This window comes from Antechinus flavipes, chromosome 3 (assembly GCF_016432865.1).
Source record: "Antechinus flavipes isolate AdamAnt ecotype Samford, QLD, Australia chromosome 3, AdamAnt_v2, whole genome shotgun sequence".
Lineage (NCBI taxonomy): Eukaryota > Metazoa > Chordata > Mammalia > Dasyuromorphia > Dasyuridae > Antechinus > Antechinus flavipes.
In genome coordinates, this window is record NC_067400.1 from 447,792,802 (window position 1) to 447,807,810 (window position 15,009).

At 34.5% G+C, this 15,009-nt stretch overlaps 1 protein-coding gene across 1 annotated transcript in view; it reads right to left on the bottom strand.

Moving 5' to 3' along the window:
- Positions 1-2,420: 2,420 nt before the first annotated feature.
- NBEA (neurobeachin) overlaps positions 2,421-15,009 on the bottom strand; it is a 754,131-nt gene continuing 741,542 nt past the window's right edge. Inside the window, exons 55-58 of the mRNA XM_051986470.1 lie at positions 7,510-7,611; positions 6,704-6,900; positions 6,038-6,189; positions 2,421-4,225 (exon numbers count right to left, since the gene is read on the bottom strand). Of these exons, the coding sequence (XP_051842430.1) occupies positions 4,135-4,225; positions 6,038-6,189; positions 6,704-6,900; positions 7,510-7,611 (542 nt within the window). The 3' untranslated portion in view covers positions 2,421-4,134. The remainder of the gene's footprint in view (positions 4,226-6,037; positions 6,190-6,703; positions 6,901-7,509; positions 7,612-15,009) is intronic.

Below are 15,009 nucleotides of genomic sequence, written 5' to 3' on the forward strand. Positions count from 1 at the left end.
ATTGAGAAGTATGGACAAGTGACTTCTAGGGAACCCATCCAACGCTGTGTGTGGAATTGCTTCAATTTTCTGAGTCTCAGTTTCACTGGGAAATGGGGAATATTTGCAAAATTGAAATTAATATATGAATGATAGCTATTAATTTTTTTATTGGACTCAATGATCTCTAAGGTCCTTTCCAGCTTTAGCAATACTATCTTTCTTTAGCACCTATTCTGGCTATTTGACAGGATTGTTGCCTTAGTCCAAACAAGGGGAGTATGGAAAAAGTCTCTCATATTTTAAACACTTGAAATATGCAAATAAGGGGTAGGAGGGATTAATATGAGATTTTTCTCCCCACATCTCCTGCTATGAACCTTTAGGGTGTAAATCACTTCTGATTGATTGATATTGCCTAAGTTTCTCTTAACACATAAGGAAATGCCCTCAGTGCTCTCAACTGAGTTTACATTTTAATTCTGGATAGCTGTGATTGCTCAAGATGCTCTTCATCCCTAACAGTGGGAGAACTTTTGCTGAAAAGTTCTTACTCTCTTGTCAGTTTGGCCCGAAGTATATGCCACAAACAGCCAAGTTTGGAGGAACACTTACTAAGTAGATTGTGAGGCTGAGCCACTACTCGGAAAAGGGGGTAGCCTAAGAAATTGGCTGTGGTTCTTAGACTCTTCTTAAGTCATTTGATAAGGCTTCTTGATTCCCACTTGCTATTTTCAGAATTCAAAGAATAACTCTTTAAAAAGCTAGGGCTCTATTATTGTTACTCCTCAGGCCCTATTGGTGCTATATCCATTGACAACTTCCAGTCACACTTAATTATCTTTTAGAAAAAAGAATTTACTAAGAAAGCATAAAAAAGCTATAACTACTAAAAAAAAATTCCCCCAAAATTACTTTCCCCTGTCCAGATGAAAGGTCCCTTACTCCCTCCACATCTTGGGGTTAGCACCCAATCAATCTGGAAAAATCTGCATAATAATTTTTGGCCCTCCTTTCATACCAGAGAAGAAATCTGAAGATTATGGTATGAAAAGATGAAATATGTTAATATTACACAATATATTTTATGCATTTCTAAACTTTTTCTGTGTCATCTGCTGCCCTTCACATGTTGTCTGTGGCTCTTGTGAAACAATGAAACTGCAGTGGGGAAAATTGTAATGTGAAAATAACTATTGACTGAAATGTGAAGTATGTAGTATCTTTGTCAAGAAAACCCCAAATGGAGTCATGAATAGTCAGACATGACTGAAATGAATGATAAATAACAAAAAAGCCACTTTTTGAAGGATCTAACCTGGCGATCAAAGTTTGGGACTTTGGGTCTGGGAAGAAGGGTAGTTTACACTGTCACTCTTAAGATTTGGGTAGGGGGTAACAGTTGATTGACTGCTGAAATTTTCCTCCATTATTTAAAGTACCCTGTTGTGATTCACATACTTGACTAGCAATCATGTTGTTCCCTTTTGATCCAATTAAAGAGGAGTTCACACATGATAAAAGGATCACAGGATGTTACATTTAAAAAAACTTAATTATATTTGATGACTGAATTAGTGCTATCTTCTCTCTTTCCTTAAAATTAATTGCTTAAGGAATTTAGTCAATTTCTTTTTCTAACTTAGGCTGTTTTAAGTGACTTGAGAAACTGGCTGACATTGTTCAGTCATAATGACACCACAGAGATCATTAAAGAACTGTAGAACCTTTGTTACTTGGCCACTGTGCCTGGAGATTCATCTTTGTGATAAAATTGGGTTGAGACTGAGTTTTAAGTTGCTGATCTCTGGATTACTGTGCATCCCAGGAGTTCTTTTCACTTGGAGTAAAAAAGTCTTCCTCTAACAGACTGAACTGATGCTTGTAGTTTTGCTGCTTTGTTCTCTCCAGCATTTCAATAACATGGTGCTGAATGGGCCTTCTTTGTACTTGTTCCGTATGCTCCCTTATGGGATAAGTCTTTCCCATGGCTGGGATACTGTGGTGTAGCTGCTTGAGTATATTGAGTCCTGTCCATTGTGCTCCAGATGGTCCACTATTCAACTACTCTGTAAGCTATAAATGACATGATTTCAAACCAGTATTACTACTTAGTGATGACATTCAGCATATATTAGCTTATATATATTTCTCTCCCTCTTCCTTTCTCTCCTCTCTCTCCCACCCCTCTCCCAAGAAAGTGAGCACACACAGAGAGAGAGATTACACTGGGAGAGTATCACTCTGGTCACTCTTGGTTCAAATCTCTGCCACATGGCCCAGGAGAACAGTTTATTCATCAAATTACTAAATCCCATTAGGATTTTGATTTGTGTTTTCGATATTGTAGATCTTGCAGAGAAAGGGGTATTTATTTTCTAAAGGCTATATGACATTATTAATGCATGTTAGTGAAATTCTTAATGAAATATAAAACAATCTGAATTCTTTGCATATTTTATTTTTCTTTTTTTTTGATTTCCAACTCACACACATCTGGCATATTTTACATCTTTGCAATAAAACATGGTTACAATAGCTTAAGGAATTTATATATCCAAAATATTTCACCATGGTCTCAAGATGAAATGGACTTGTCTTCCAGATGTTCAGTATTCTCCCAATTCTAAGCTACAAAACTCAAATATTGCTTACAGACTGGTGATGAATAACTTAATCATTACTTTGATTCCTCATGATTTCAGAATCTTATAAATACAAACAACAGTGAAGAAGGAATCAGTGCTAAAACTTACTAATACAAGGTGGGGAACAAATAAGTAATCACAGCAATAAATAATGATATGTTTCTGGTGCAAAGTGCCAATACAAAGAATCCATTATCTTGTTTTATCTTTTAAATAAATGACTGCAAGTGAGTGTAAATTCTGAGAAAATTACATTCCTGTTACATGCCTCATAGCCCTACTGACACAATATGTACATCTATGACAATACAGTCACCAAATATACAAAGAAGAAACATGAAGTAAGGTGTATGTTCCCCTGGATGTATAACTTGATCAGTATAATTTATGGAAAATAATTTGATAGCCATTGTTTAATATCATAAAAGATGAAATGCCTTGGGCTAAGAATGTGGATTTAGATGAAGATTTCGCAAGAACTTAAAAAAATTTCAATCATTACAATGAAATTTGATTTATTTTTAAAGAAATCAAGTTATTTGAAGAAATAAAGAGAAAAATGTGAATATCTGATCACCAAACTAGGCCATTGGATTGACTCCAGAAGTATAGCACTCTTGACACAATATGACGGGGAGTCATTTAAGTACTAGGGAACTGAACAAGCATGACTCCTGCTTATACAATGAAAACCAGAACCATATCCTTAAGCCCCCGTTTTGCTTGATCTTCAAATTAAGAAGGAAAGGGTTTAATTTTCATTGTATAAGATGGCAAATAATGAATCAATATCCAAATGCTTTATGAAAACTTCACTTAGAAGGGATGAATTTAGGTCTAAAAGTGTGAACCATGTTTTTGTGAGAATGTCAAAAATTACTGATTGAGTCCAAATTCAACCCTTTAACACAAGCTGTGCCCTCGGACAAATCTCCAGTTTAATTTGTGTGAACACACCTGTTCCATCAAGACATTGGGTTTAAAGAACATGCAAGTTGTAACTCCACAATAAAATTAAGAAACGTTTTGTTCTTTATACAAGGTTTTACTTTTACAAAAGTATCCCTTTAAAGTTAAGATGCATCTGATGTACAAAGTATCAAACGTATTTTTTTTTTCTCAGCTTGAAAAAAGGCTGGAAATGGGATGTAGATTCCTAGCATAAGCATTGTAACAACTGGACACAAGGTTCCTCAGAATTTTCAAAAGTCTCTTGTGACGGTCCTACAACCTTTTCTCAATAAACAACAATATATGAAATTAATTACCAAAACATCTCCTAATTCATATAATTTACATGATACAAGCTTGCTTGGTAGCAGCTGGTGTTTGGTTGTGAAAAAACACACAAAGTAAAATGGTTGCTTACTACAATGTACAGCTATTGCTGGGTGTAATGGAATGTACAACGGAGGCCAATGGAGACGTGTTTTTCCACCAGAGATAAACGTCCTTCATTATAGCACTTGTGCTCTCAACTTTCATTAGATTTCAATTCCATCCATCTTCAGTATCTGTTTTGATGCTCATAATGCCATCGATTAAAATCTATATTAAAAGCTACAATGCTACCAGAAGCCATGCCGGTTATCAGTGTCCTGGAAGAGCAGAGATATTTGTTAAGTGTTTGCATCAATATTCAGACACATTGGGGATCTGTCACTTTATACAGCAAAATCTCATTCATTCAGAATTCCACTAATTTAAAATATGCAATCATTTAGATGGGGTTAAGATACATAATATGATAGAGAAAAGGGAATTGCCTTCGCAGGCCAAGATTTAAAAAAAAAATCCTTTGAGGTATTAAAGTTGAAAGAAACTAGGAAATACAACACAGTTAGAGGAATCATCATGCTATAGCTGGAACTGACTTTAGAGATTAATATAGTTTGGCTCCCTTTATGAGGATACCAAAGCCCACCCAGACACCTGTCCAAAGTCAGACCATTAGCTTGGACCCTTGCTGTCTCTCCTGTTAGATAGTGATGTCCTTGAGAGCAGGAACTTTTTAAAAGTGCTTATTAGTCCATAGTAGGCTTAATAAATGCTTATTGATCAACTAACGGAGACTATTAACCTCTCTGTTCTAAGGGACAGAAAGCTTTGTCTTCTTCAAGAAGAGGGGCTGAAAGAAGGCTAAAATACACGAGAGAATGAAGAAATAAGAGATATCTCTCTCCCCTCAATACTGTTCCCCAACTAGCATACAGCACAATACCATGCAAACCTCTTGTCTTCCTCCTACGTAAAATACATACATGCACTTACATGCCCAACCTCTCAACCTAGGAGATGCTCATTAGTCTTGTTCTCCCTCATTCAGCTAATCAATTTCTTATTTCAGCAATTTGCCATTTAGCAACTGCCATATTGCTTATATCTAAAAGCACAATAATTAGTATGGAATTACATGCCACATGAGGCCTGTTAAAAGTTTATTTTATTTCTTAGAAAAAGTAATGCATTTGGACTGAAGACCTGGCAATGAATCCTTTACTCCTGTGTTCTCTGAGGGCCTCTGTTTTCTTATGTTTAAAATGAGGTATCTGGGCCTTATGATTTCTAGGGTTCTTTCTCAGTCTATGATCAATGTACAAGTTACAAAATCTAGCTGCGGTTTTTTGGATCTCTAATATTCTATGTGAAAAATATAATTGAAAATAAGAATAATCTAATTTTTAATGGAACAGTAATCGCAAATAACTTGAAGAAAAGATTATATCCAATGACAAATAAAATCTAAGTATCCATTAAGCCTCTGATGGTAATTTGATAGCACAGACTAGACATTTTATCCATACATTTTTCTGGGTGTATTAGTGGGCTGGAGACCAAATCCCAAGCTAAAACTAATCTTTGTTTTACTGTAAATTCATCTTTTACTTAACATAAATACTGAGTAATGCTTATTTGAACCATTGAATTTAGAAAACCCATTAGATTCTAAGGGGTGGTTATTTAAAAAAAAAAATTATTATGAACTTAATTAACTTTGTACAACCAAAATTATTCCAGTTAATACAATTTATACAGTAAGACATACATATCAACAAATTATCTATAATACTTTAAATGTAAATAATGGGAGAAAGGGGAAACAAGTATAACAATGAGACTAGTCGTTCTGAGCATTTCCCAGAACTAATTTCCCGTTTTTCTGCTTGACCTCATCACTTCTATTTCTTTTGCTTTTTAGCAGTACTATTCCTATGGCTATTTTCTCACCACTTAAATTTCTCTTATTAAGGTACATCTTCATTCTCTTTGGATCCTGGTTTTCCCTCGGAATAAATTGCAGGAGAGCAAACTAACAGCAGTGTTATGGAACTTGCACTTTACTAGTTCACGTATGAAGGATCTTTTGCTACAATTCTTAAAAATTAGATTTCTTTTTTGCTGTAACTCACCTTTGATCATGGGACAAATCCATTGCCCTTATGCCAGCATCACAGCCAGGATAAATATAAAGCTGTTTAAAGTCACAAGCCTGCCATACTTCTACAACTCCATTGTCTCCTCCAGTGACAAGATTTTGTCCATCGCTGCTCAGGAGGATGGCCTTCAAAAGAACAGAAAATCAAATATTATTTTCTCAATAAACAATAATATATGAAATTTCTGACATTCTTAAAAATGATCAAAACTTATTACAGCAAAGAGCTCAATGAAATTTTACTTTTGCCTTATATGTAATATACCTTTATGTATAAAGTACTTTTATATTTTCTAAAGTACTTTCATAAGCATTTATTTTATGTGAAGTTAGGTGGACAATAGTATTTCATTTTTGATGAAACAAGCAATGCTAAGAGACTTTCCTATGTCCAGGAAAATTTGACTCCAAGGATTTTTACAAGATGTTCATTAAAGTTCCCCTTAATTAAAAGTTTATTAAAAACAATGGTTACAAAGTCATCAAATTTACTTTCACCTGAAAGTTAAGGGATTAATAAATAAGTTATTTGCTGCTAAGACCCTATCTTTCAATGAGAAATCCTATCATTAATCATGGACTTCCTAATGAATTGAATATATTTTCTTCTGAAGTTTTAGTGTAAAATTTTGAGATTTACCCTGGTTGAATCATTGATCTCCATTTGAGCTAAAAGTTTTCCATTAATGCTGAAATTACTGAACCGTCCTCGTTCATAGTATATGATACAGTGGCCTTCACTGGACACGGAAATCAATCTAGGGAATAAGCAGTTTTCTGGTCCCTCCAGTGCTCTCAGCAAATCTCCTGTGATTGTGTGGACAAGGCAAGGGCCTTCTGAAAAGGAAAAGACCAGCAATATTCAGATATCAATGGTAATATAACAAACTATATAGCTACTTGTACAGAATCTAAATACTACAGATATATTCTGATTTATTATTATAAAAACATGAGAATAGTAGCATATTAACTAAAACAAAGTACTTAAATTATAAAGGTAGTCACACTAGTTTGAAATGTTTTTGTATTTTAAACCTTTGTTTGAAATGTGAGTTCTGAGAAGGCGATCATGTTTTATCTTTCTTTATATCCCCAACATTCAGCATGGTGCTTAATAAATGCTTGCTAATGATGTACAATGGGGAAGGGAGGATCAAGAAATCATATATACTTCTCAACACTCAAACATAAATATACAAGCCTGATTTCAGCCATCCAACACTGAGATTTGAAACTGTGGGGTGGAATTATGTTTTGATAATAAAAAAGTATCACACAGAATTTATTAAAATATATTTTATACTAGTCTAGTCTAAATATTGACATCGAGCAGTTAAAGAATTGATAGTGATTATAATTATTTATTGTGAGTATATAATTGAATGGAAAAATACTCACCAAAAGAAAATTCTACATTTTGAAAGATTTAAAATAACTTCTAACCTTTAGCACCACTGATAACTAGTCCCAGTTCTGCACAGACTGATACACAGACAACTTCATGGTCATGCCCTGTGAGGACAGCCCGTGGAGCAGGATAATCACCTGTAAAAACCAGAAACATCTTATCAAAAATCAATGCTCAGAAATAAACCTGTGACTTTTGCAAAGACACAAAATTTACATCTCCAGTAGTGGAATGCACAATTCAGATAATAATATTATTCATGTGAAACGTTTTAAATTGAAAAAGGATAACAATTTTTCTTTATTATCGTAAACCTAGTGTAGAGCTATAACTCAATTTATCATTATATCAACATGAGGAAAAGGAAGCATTATTATTGATATTTTCAAGCCCTTTAGTGAATGACTGCTTCAAGGCTAAGTTTTGGGGTACAAAGTAGTAATTAAGAAACAGACAATGAAACATTTGGTTCATGACCTGCTAAAAGTTTATACCCTGAGAAAATAATGAACTGAACAAACTTGGAAAAAATTATGTGGACAATGTGAGGCAGTGATCAACTGATTATTAAACAGAACACTATGATTGGATATTTGATATTATATTTGTTTGTGGACTAAATGAATGAGAAAATAAATGTGAGCTCAACAAAATGCTGCTGAATGGAATCAAAGTGTAAGTGTCAAAGAGGCAGTTAGGAGATAAAGATGGCTAAATAAGTGGCTAAATAAGAAAATAATGTCAGACAATGAAGGGCTTTGGTTAAAAAAAAAAAAAGATTGTTGGGAGCATTGCTGAAAGGAGATCAGAAAAAAGTTTTGAAAAATCCAGGAATGTAATTTGAATCTAGACCCAGGAAGATCCTAGTTATATTGGAAGAGAGAAGGTAGATACAAACATTAATGTGTAGGCTCAAATTTTTTAAAAAAATTATTATAGTTTTTTATTTACAAGTTATATGCATGGATAATTTTACAGCATTGACAATTGCCAAACCTTTTGTTCCAATTTTTGTCCTCCTTCCCCCCATACCCTCCCCCAGATGGCAGGTTGACCAATACATGTTAAATATCTTAAAGTATAAATTAAATACAATATAAGTATATATGTCCAAATAGTTATTTTGCTGTACAAAAAGAATTGGACTTTGAAATAGTATACAATTAGCCTGTGAAGGAAATCAAAAATGCAGGTGGACAAAAATAGACGGATTGGGAATTTTATGTAGTGGTTCACAGTTATTTCCCAGGGTTCTTTCGCTGGGTGTAGCTGGTTCAGTTCATTACTGCTCTATTGTTAACTGATTTGGTTCATCTCATTGTTGGAGATGGCCACGTCCATCAGAATTGATCATCATATAGTATTGTTGTTGAAGTATATAATGATCTCCTGGTCCTGCTCATTTCACTTAGCATCAGTTCGTGTAAGTCTCTCCAGGCCTCTCTGTATTCATGCTGCTGGTCATTTCTTATAGAACAATAATATTCCATAACATTCATATACCACAATTTATTCAGCCATTCTCCAATTGATGGGCATCCACTCAGTTTCCAGTTTCTGGCCACTACAAAGAGGGCTGCCAAACATTCTTGCACATACAGTCCCTTTCCCTTTTTTAAAATCTCTTTGGGATATAAACCCAATAGTAACACTGCTGGATAAAAGGGTATGCAATTTGATAACTTTTTGCGCATAGTTCCAAATTTAGGCTCAAATTCTTTATGAAAGCAAGTAAGATTGCCACACAAACTAGTGTATAACCAACCATGTAGTATCATCAAACAGGTGTGAGGAATTATTAGATGTGGAGATAGAGAAAACTAGAAGTGGTTCTAAAATGTTATGTAGGGTACTTGGATTTAGTAAACCACCAGCACTGAAGGGAACTTTTCCTATATTTCATTTTACTGACAGGGACAGATGTCACACATCCCAGAAAACATTTCAAATCTTAAGAAGTATCCCATCACTGTCCCATCACAACTGATAAGAGATAATTGGAGGTAAAAGGTTATACGGGAGGGAGCTGCAGGTGATATCACTCTATGAAGAATAGAAACACCATCACTTTCCCTCCAGAATCACTCTTCCCATGTGAGGATCTTCATCTATGATGAGATTATAAGGAGGGATTAAGGACTAATGGAGAGGCCCATCTCCAAATTTGACATTTTAGTATCTAAGGCATGAAGAAATATTGACATTGCACATATACCATTATCCAGAATGAGAATAACTTTTTTTTTATGAGTGCTTAGAAAATGATGCCGCAGGAGCAGAGCCAAGATGGCAGAGAGGACACACACTTCTTACTGAACTTCTCTTTGGACCCTCTGAATTAGTTCTAGAATGGCAGAATTCATGAATATTGGGATTGCAGCAAATTAATAGCATTAGATAATTTTGAGGATTGGCAGAAAAGGCCTATTTTGGTTGGGTGCAGGGAGGTGGCCAGACACAGGACGTGCACACTGAACAAACCCAGGGTGGGGAGTGGTCTCTGCAGGATGGTGCAGACTCCCTGTGGTGGAAAATCTACAGGAAGGACTCTACCACAGTGTTGGCTACTCTGCCCTGGTTGCAAGCTGAGAAGTTATAAAACATCTGACACAAACACAAAAGGTAAATAGTGAATCCCAAATGCCAGCATCTCATGGGATCTGGCCACACCTACCCAGAAATGAGAGTAACTCAGCACATTCCCAGTAGAAACACTGCTGCTTTGCTAGTGCCTGTGGAGGAAGCTTGGAAAACTTCCCTTGCCCTAAAAGCAGATTCCAATTATTTTTTTTAAATGAATAAAAAGGCAAAGTGAACTTCAATTATAGATAGCTTCTATGGTGATTGAGAAGAACAGATTACAAACCCTGAAGAGACTAAAAGCAGATTGTCTCCAGATGAAGCCCCAAAGACTGATATAACCTGGTCCCCATCACACAAAGTTATCCTAGAAGAAATTAAAAAGGATCTCAAAAGAGAGCTTGAAGAAAAATGGGGAAAGGGAAGGAAAACTCTGCAAGAGGGTTTGGAAAAGGCATATAATTCATTAAACGATAGAGTTGATAAAGTGGAAAAAGAAAACTCCCTGAAAAACAGAATTTGTGAAGTAGAAAAAGAAAATAAGACCTTAAAAAACAGAATTTGTGAAATGGAAAAAAAAAATTCCAGAGAACAAAACAACTCATTTAAAAACTCAATTGGACAAATACAAAAAGAAGTTTTAAAAAATGAAGAAAATAATTCACTAAAAATCAGAATTGAACAAATGGAAATGAATGAGTCAAGACATCAAGAATCAGTCAAGCAAAACCAAAAAAGTGAAAAAAATGTAAAATACCTACTTGGGAAAACAACTGACCTGGAAAATTGATCTAGGAGAGACAATCTAAGGATTATTGGACTCCCTGAAAACCATGATGAAAAAAAGAGCCTAGACACTATTTTTCAGGAAATCATCAATGAGAACTGCCCTGATGTAATAGAATCAAAAGGTAAAATAGCCATTGAAAGAATTGACCAAACACCTCCTGAAAGAGACCCCAAAATTAAAACTTCAAGGAATACTGTGGCTAAATTTCAGAACTATCACACCAAGGAAAAAATATTATAAGTATCCAGAAAAAACAACTCAAATACCAAAGCTCCACAATAAGGATCACCCAGGATCTAGCAGCTTCCACTTTAAAGGATTGAAGGGCCTGGAATCTGATATTCCAAAAGGCAAAGGAACTTGCAATAAAGCCCAAAATAAGTTATCCTGTTAAACTGAGCATTTTCTTTCAGGGAAGAAGATGGACATTCAATGAAACAGGTGAATTCCATTTATTTCTGATGAAAAGACCAGAGGGAAACAAAATAGTTTATCTCCAAATACAGGACTCAAGAGAAGCATAAAAACGTAAAAAGAACTGTTTTATTTCTGTTATGGGTATACATAGAAAGTCAATGTACAATTTAATTTTACTGTTATAATATTAAAAAAGGAACTAGAGGTGAAAAGGGGAGAGTACCAGAAAAAGGGAAAAGTGGAGGTAAAAAGAGGGAAATTACATCTCACGAAGAGGCAAAGGAAACTTATTTGTATCTGAGGGAAAGAAGGGAGAGGGATGAATATTGTGTGAGTCTTACTCTCATCAGATTTGGCTCAAAGAGAAAATATTAGACATAATTGGTTTACAGAAAAACTTCTCTCACCTTATTGAAAAGAGGGAGGGGAAAGGCAAAAAGGGAAGGCTAGGCTAAATACAAGGGAAAACAGAAATAGAGAAAAGGTTTAAGAAAGGGGGAAAGATTTTAAAGGGGGAAGACTACTTGAGATAAATGGTGCTCATAAATTAAATACTGGGGAGGAGGGAAAGGGAAAAAGGAAAAGGAAAAGAATAATGTGGGAATAATAAGATGGCAGGAAATACAGAATTAGTAGTTTTAACTGTAAATGTGAATGGGATGAACTCTCCCATAAAGTGGAAGCAGATAGAAGACTGGATTAAAAGCCAGAATCCCACAATATATTGTTTACAAGAAATACATTTAAAGCAGAGTAATACATACAGAGTAAAGGTAAAAGGCTGGAGCAGAATCTATTATGTTTCAGGTGAAGTAAAAAAAAAAGCAGGGGTAACCATCCTGATCTCAGATCAAGCAAAAGCAAAAATTGATCTAATTAAAAGAGATAAGAAAGGAAACTATATCTTGCTAAAGGGTACCATAGATAATGAAGTAATATCAATACTAAATATATATGCACCAAATGGTATAGCATGGAAATTCCTAAAAGAGAAGTTAAGAGAGCTGCAAGAAGAAATAGAAGCAAAACTATAATAGTGGGAGATCTCAACCTTGCTCTCTCAGAACTAGATAAATCAAGCCACAAAATAAATAAGAAAGAAGTTAAAGAGGTAAATAGAATTTTTGAAAAGTTAGGTCTGATAAATCTTTGGAGAAAACTGAATGGAGACAAAAAGGAGTACACTTTCTTCTTGGCAATTCATGGAACTTATATAAAAATTGACCATGTATTAGGACATTAAGACCTCAAAATCAAATGCAGAAAGGCAGAAATAGTAAATGGATTTTTTTCAGATCATGATGCAATAAAAATTATATTCAATGAAAAGCCACGGGAAAATAGACCAAAAAGTAATTGGAAATTAAACAATCTCATCCTAAAGAATGAATGGGTGAAACAGCAAATCATAGACACAATTAATTAATTTCATCCAAGAGAATGACAAGAATGAGACAACATACCAAAACTTATGGGATACAATCAAAGCAATAATAACAGGAAATTTTATATCTCTAGATGCTTACTTGCATAAAATAGAGAAAGAGAAGATCGATGAATTGGGTTTGCAACTAAAAAAGCTAGAAAAAGAGTAAATTAAACACCCCCAATCAAATGTCAAACTTGAAATTCTAAAAATAAAGGGAGATTAATAAAATTGAAACAAAAGAACTACTGAATTAATAAATAAAATTAGGAGTTAGTTTTATGAAAAAAAAACACAACAAAATAGATAAACCTTTAGTAAATTTGATTAGAAAAAGGAAAGAGGAAAATCAAATTGTAATTCTTAAATTCTTAAAAATGAAAAGGGAGTACTTTCCACCAATGAAGAGGAAATTAGAGCATTAATTAGGAATTACTTTGCCCAACTTTGTGCCAATAAATTTAAGAACCTAAGTGGAGGAATACCTACTAAAATATAGATTGCCCAGATTAACAGAGGAAAAAGTAAATTGCTTAAATAGTCCTATTTCAGAAAAAGAAGTAGAACAAGCAATTAATCAACTTCGTAAGAAAAAATTTCCCAGGACCTAGATTTACATGTGAATTCTACCAAACATTTAAAGAACAATTAACTCCAATGCTATATAAACTATTTGAAAAAATAGGGAAGAAGAATTCCTACCAAATTCCTTTTATGACACAGACATGGTACTGACACTTAAACCAGGTAGGATGAAAACAGAGAATGAAAATTATAGACTAATCTCCCTAATGAAGATTGATGCAAAAATCTTAAATAAAATATTAGCAAAAAGATTACAGAAAATCACCTCCAGGATAATACACCATGACCAAGTAGAATTTATACCAAGAATGCAGGGCTGGTTCAATATCAGGAAAACTATTAGCATAATTGATTATATCAATAAACAAATTAACAAAAACCATATAATCATCTCAATAGATGCAGAAAAAGCATTTGATAAAATCCAACACCCATTTTTATTAAAAACAGTAGAGAAATCAGGAATAAATGGAATCTTCCTTAAAATAATAAGTAGCATCTATTTAGACAGTAAATATCATATGTAATGGGAATAAACTGGAACCATTCCCAGTAATATCAGGGGTTGTTTAAGGACCATGCCTAGGTGAAGGGACAGGTCACTTCTCTGAGAGCCTCTACAGTTGTGAATCATAAACTTGAAGGAGTTGCAAAGCAGCCTTCGCAGATGTTCCTTGTGAATTGGGAATGAAATAAATGGGAGGCAAGAGGGAAGAGGAGAGAGGTCAGACAGGACAACTGCCTCTCATTCTCCTTGTATCGTCATCATCCTCTCACATGAAGAGATCCATTCTACAGCGGCCACTGGCAGGTGGCTCCCGTTATTGCAATAACCATCTTCTCTGAATTCCTCTTTTGCCAAAGCAATCCCTAATCCCAAGGTCTGAAGTGACAGCACTTTCTCAGGACCATTCCATTCAGAACATTCTCAAATTAAGTCAGATGGAAAGATGGTACTGTATAGCAAAAGGTTTCATTCATCTTGACAACTGTAAGTCCCATTCATTTCAGATCCCTAAAGATGATCTCTAAGTGATACCAACTTTTGTACTAGACCTTGTCTCTTGCTTTACTTCTTTATAAGAACCTAACCTTCATTCTCAGACTTATTTATATGGAAGGAGAGGAGTAGAACCAAATGGGGAGAAGCTGTATTTCAACCACCACTGCCTGATGGGTGTGCAATGAGACATGACGAAACTGGGTGTAGAAAGAACCCAAGGAACATTAGGATATAACCTTTAGAGAGAAAAGAAACATCTATATTTATGCTGAGAGAGGACAGGAAAATCCTATTCCCAGAAGTAGAAGGAACATCAATGAATCAATAACAAATGTTTATTAAGTGATTACTCTATGCCAGGGTTCAGTGCTAAGTACTGGCCATACAAAGAAAAGAAAAGTTCTAGTAGAATCTGTATTTGTACATTACTGACTTGGGGACTGAAACACTGGCATTAAAGTCAAAACTATAATGTAAACAAAAATACTTTGTATGAAATTATCTTTTGACATGATTAAGTCCCTATAAGGCCTACTGAAGTTATAACATATATGATACTGTAAATGTCCCTTCTCTCAGAAACTTAAGCACTCTAGGAAAAAACAGAGTTGTAGACTACTTTTTATGCATTTACATTTAAAAAATATTCAATGATCAGTGGAGAAAAATGGGTTTGGGCATTAGGAGAAGTTTCATTAGAGAAGGTAGAAAGAAAAGAAAAAAATAAATAAGGC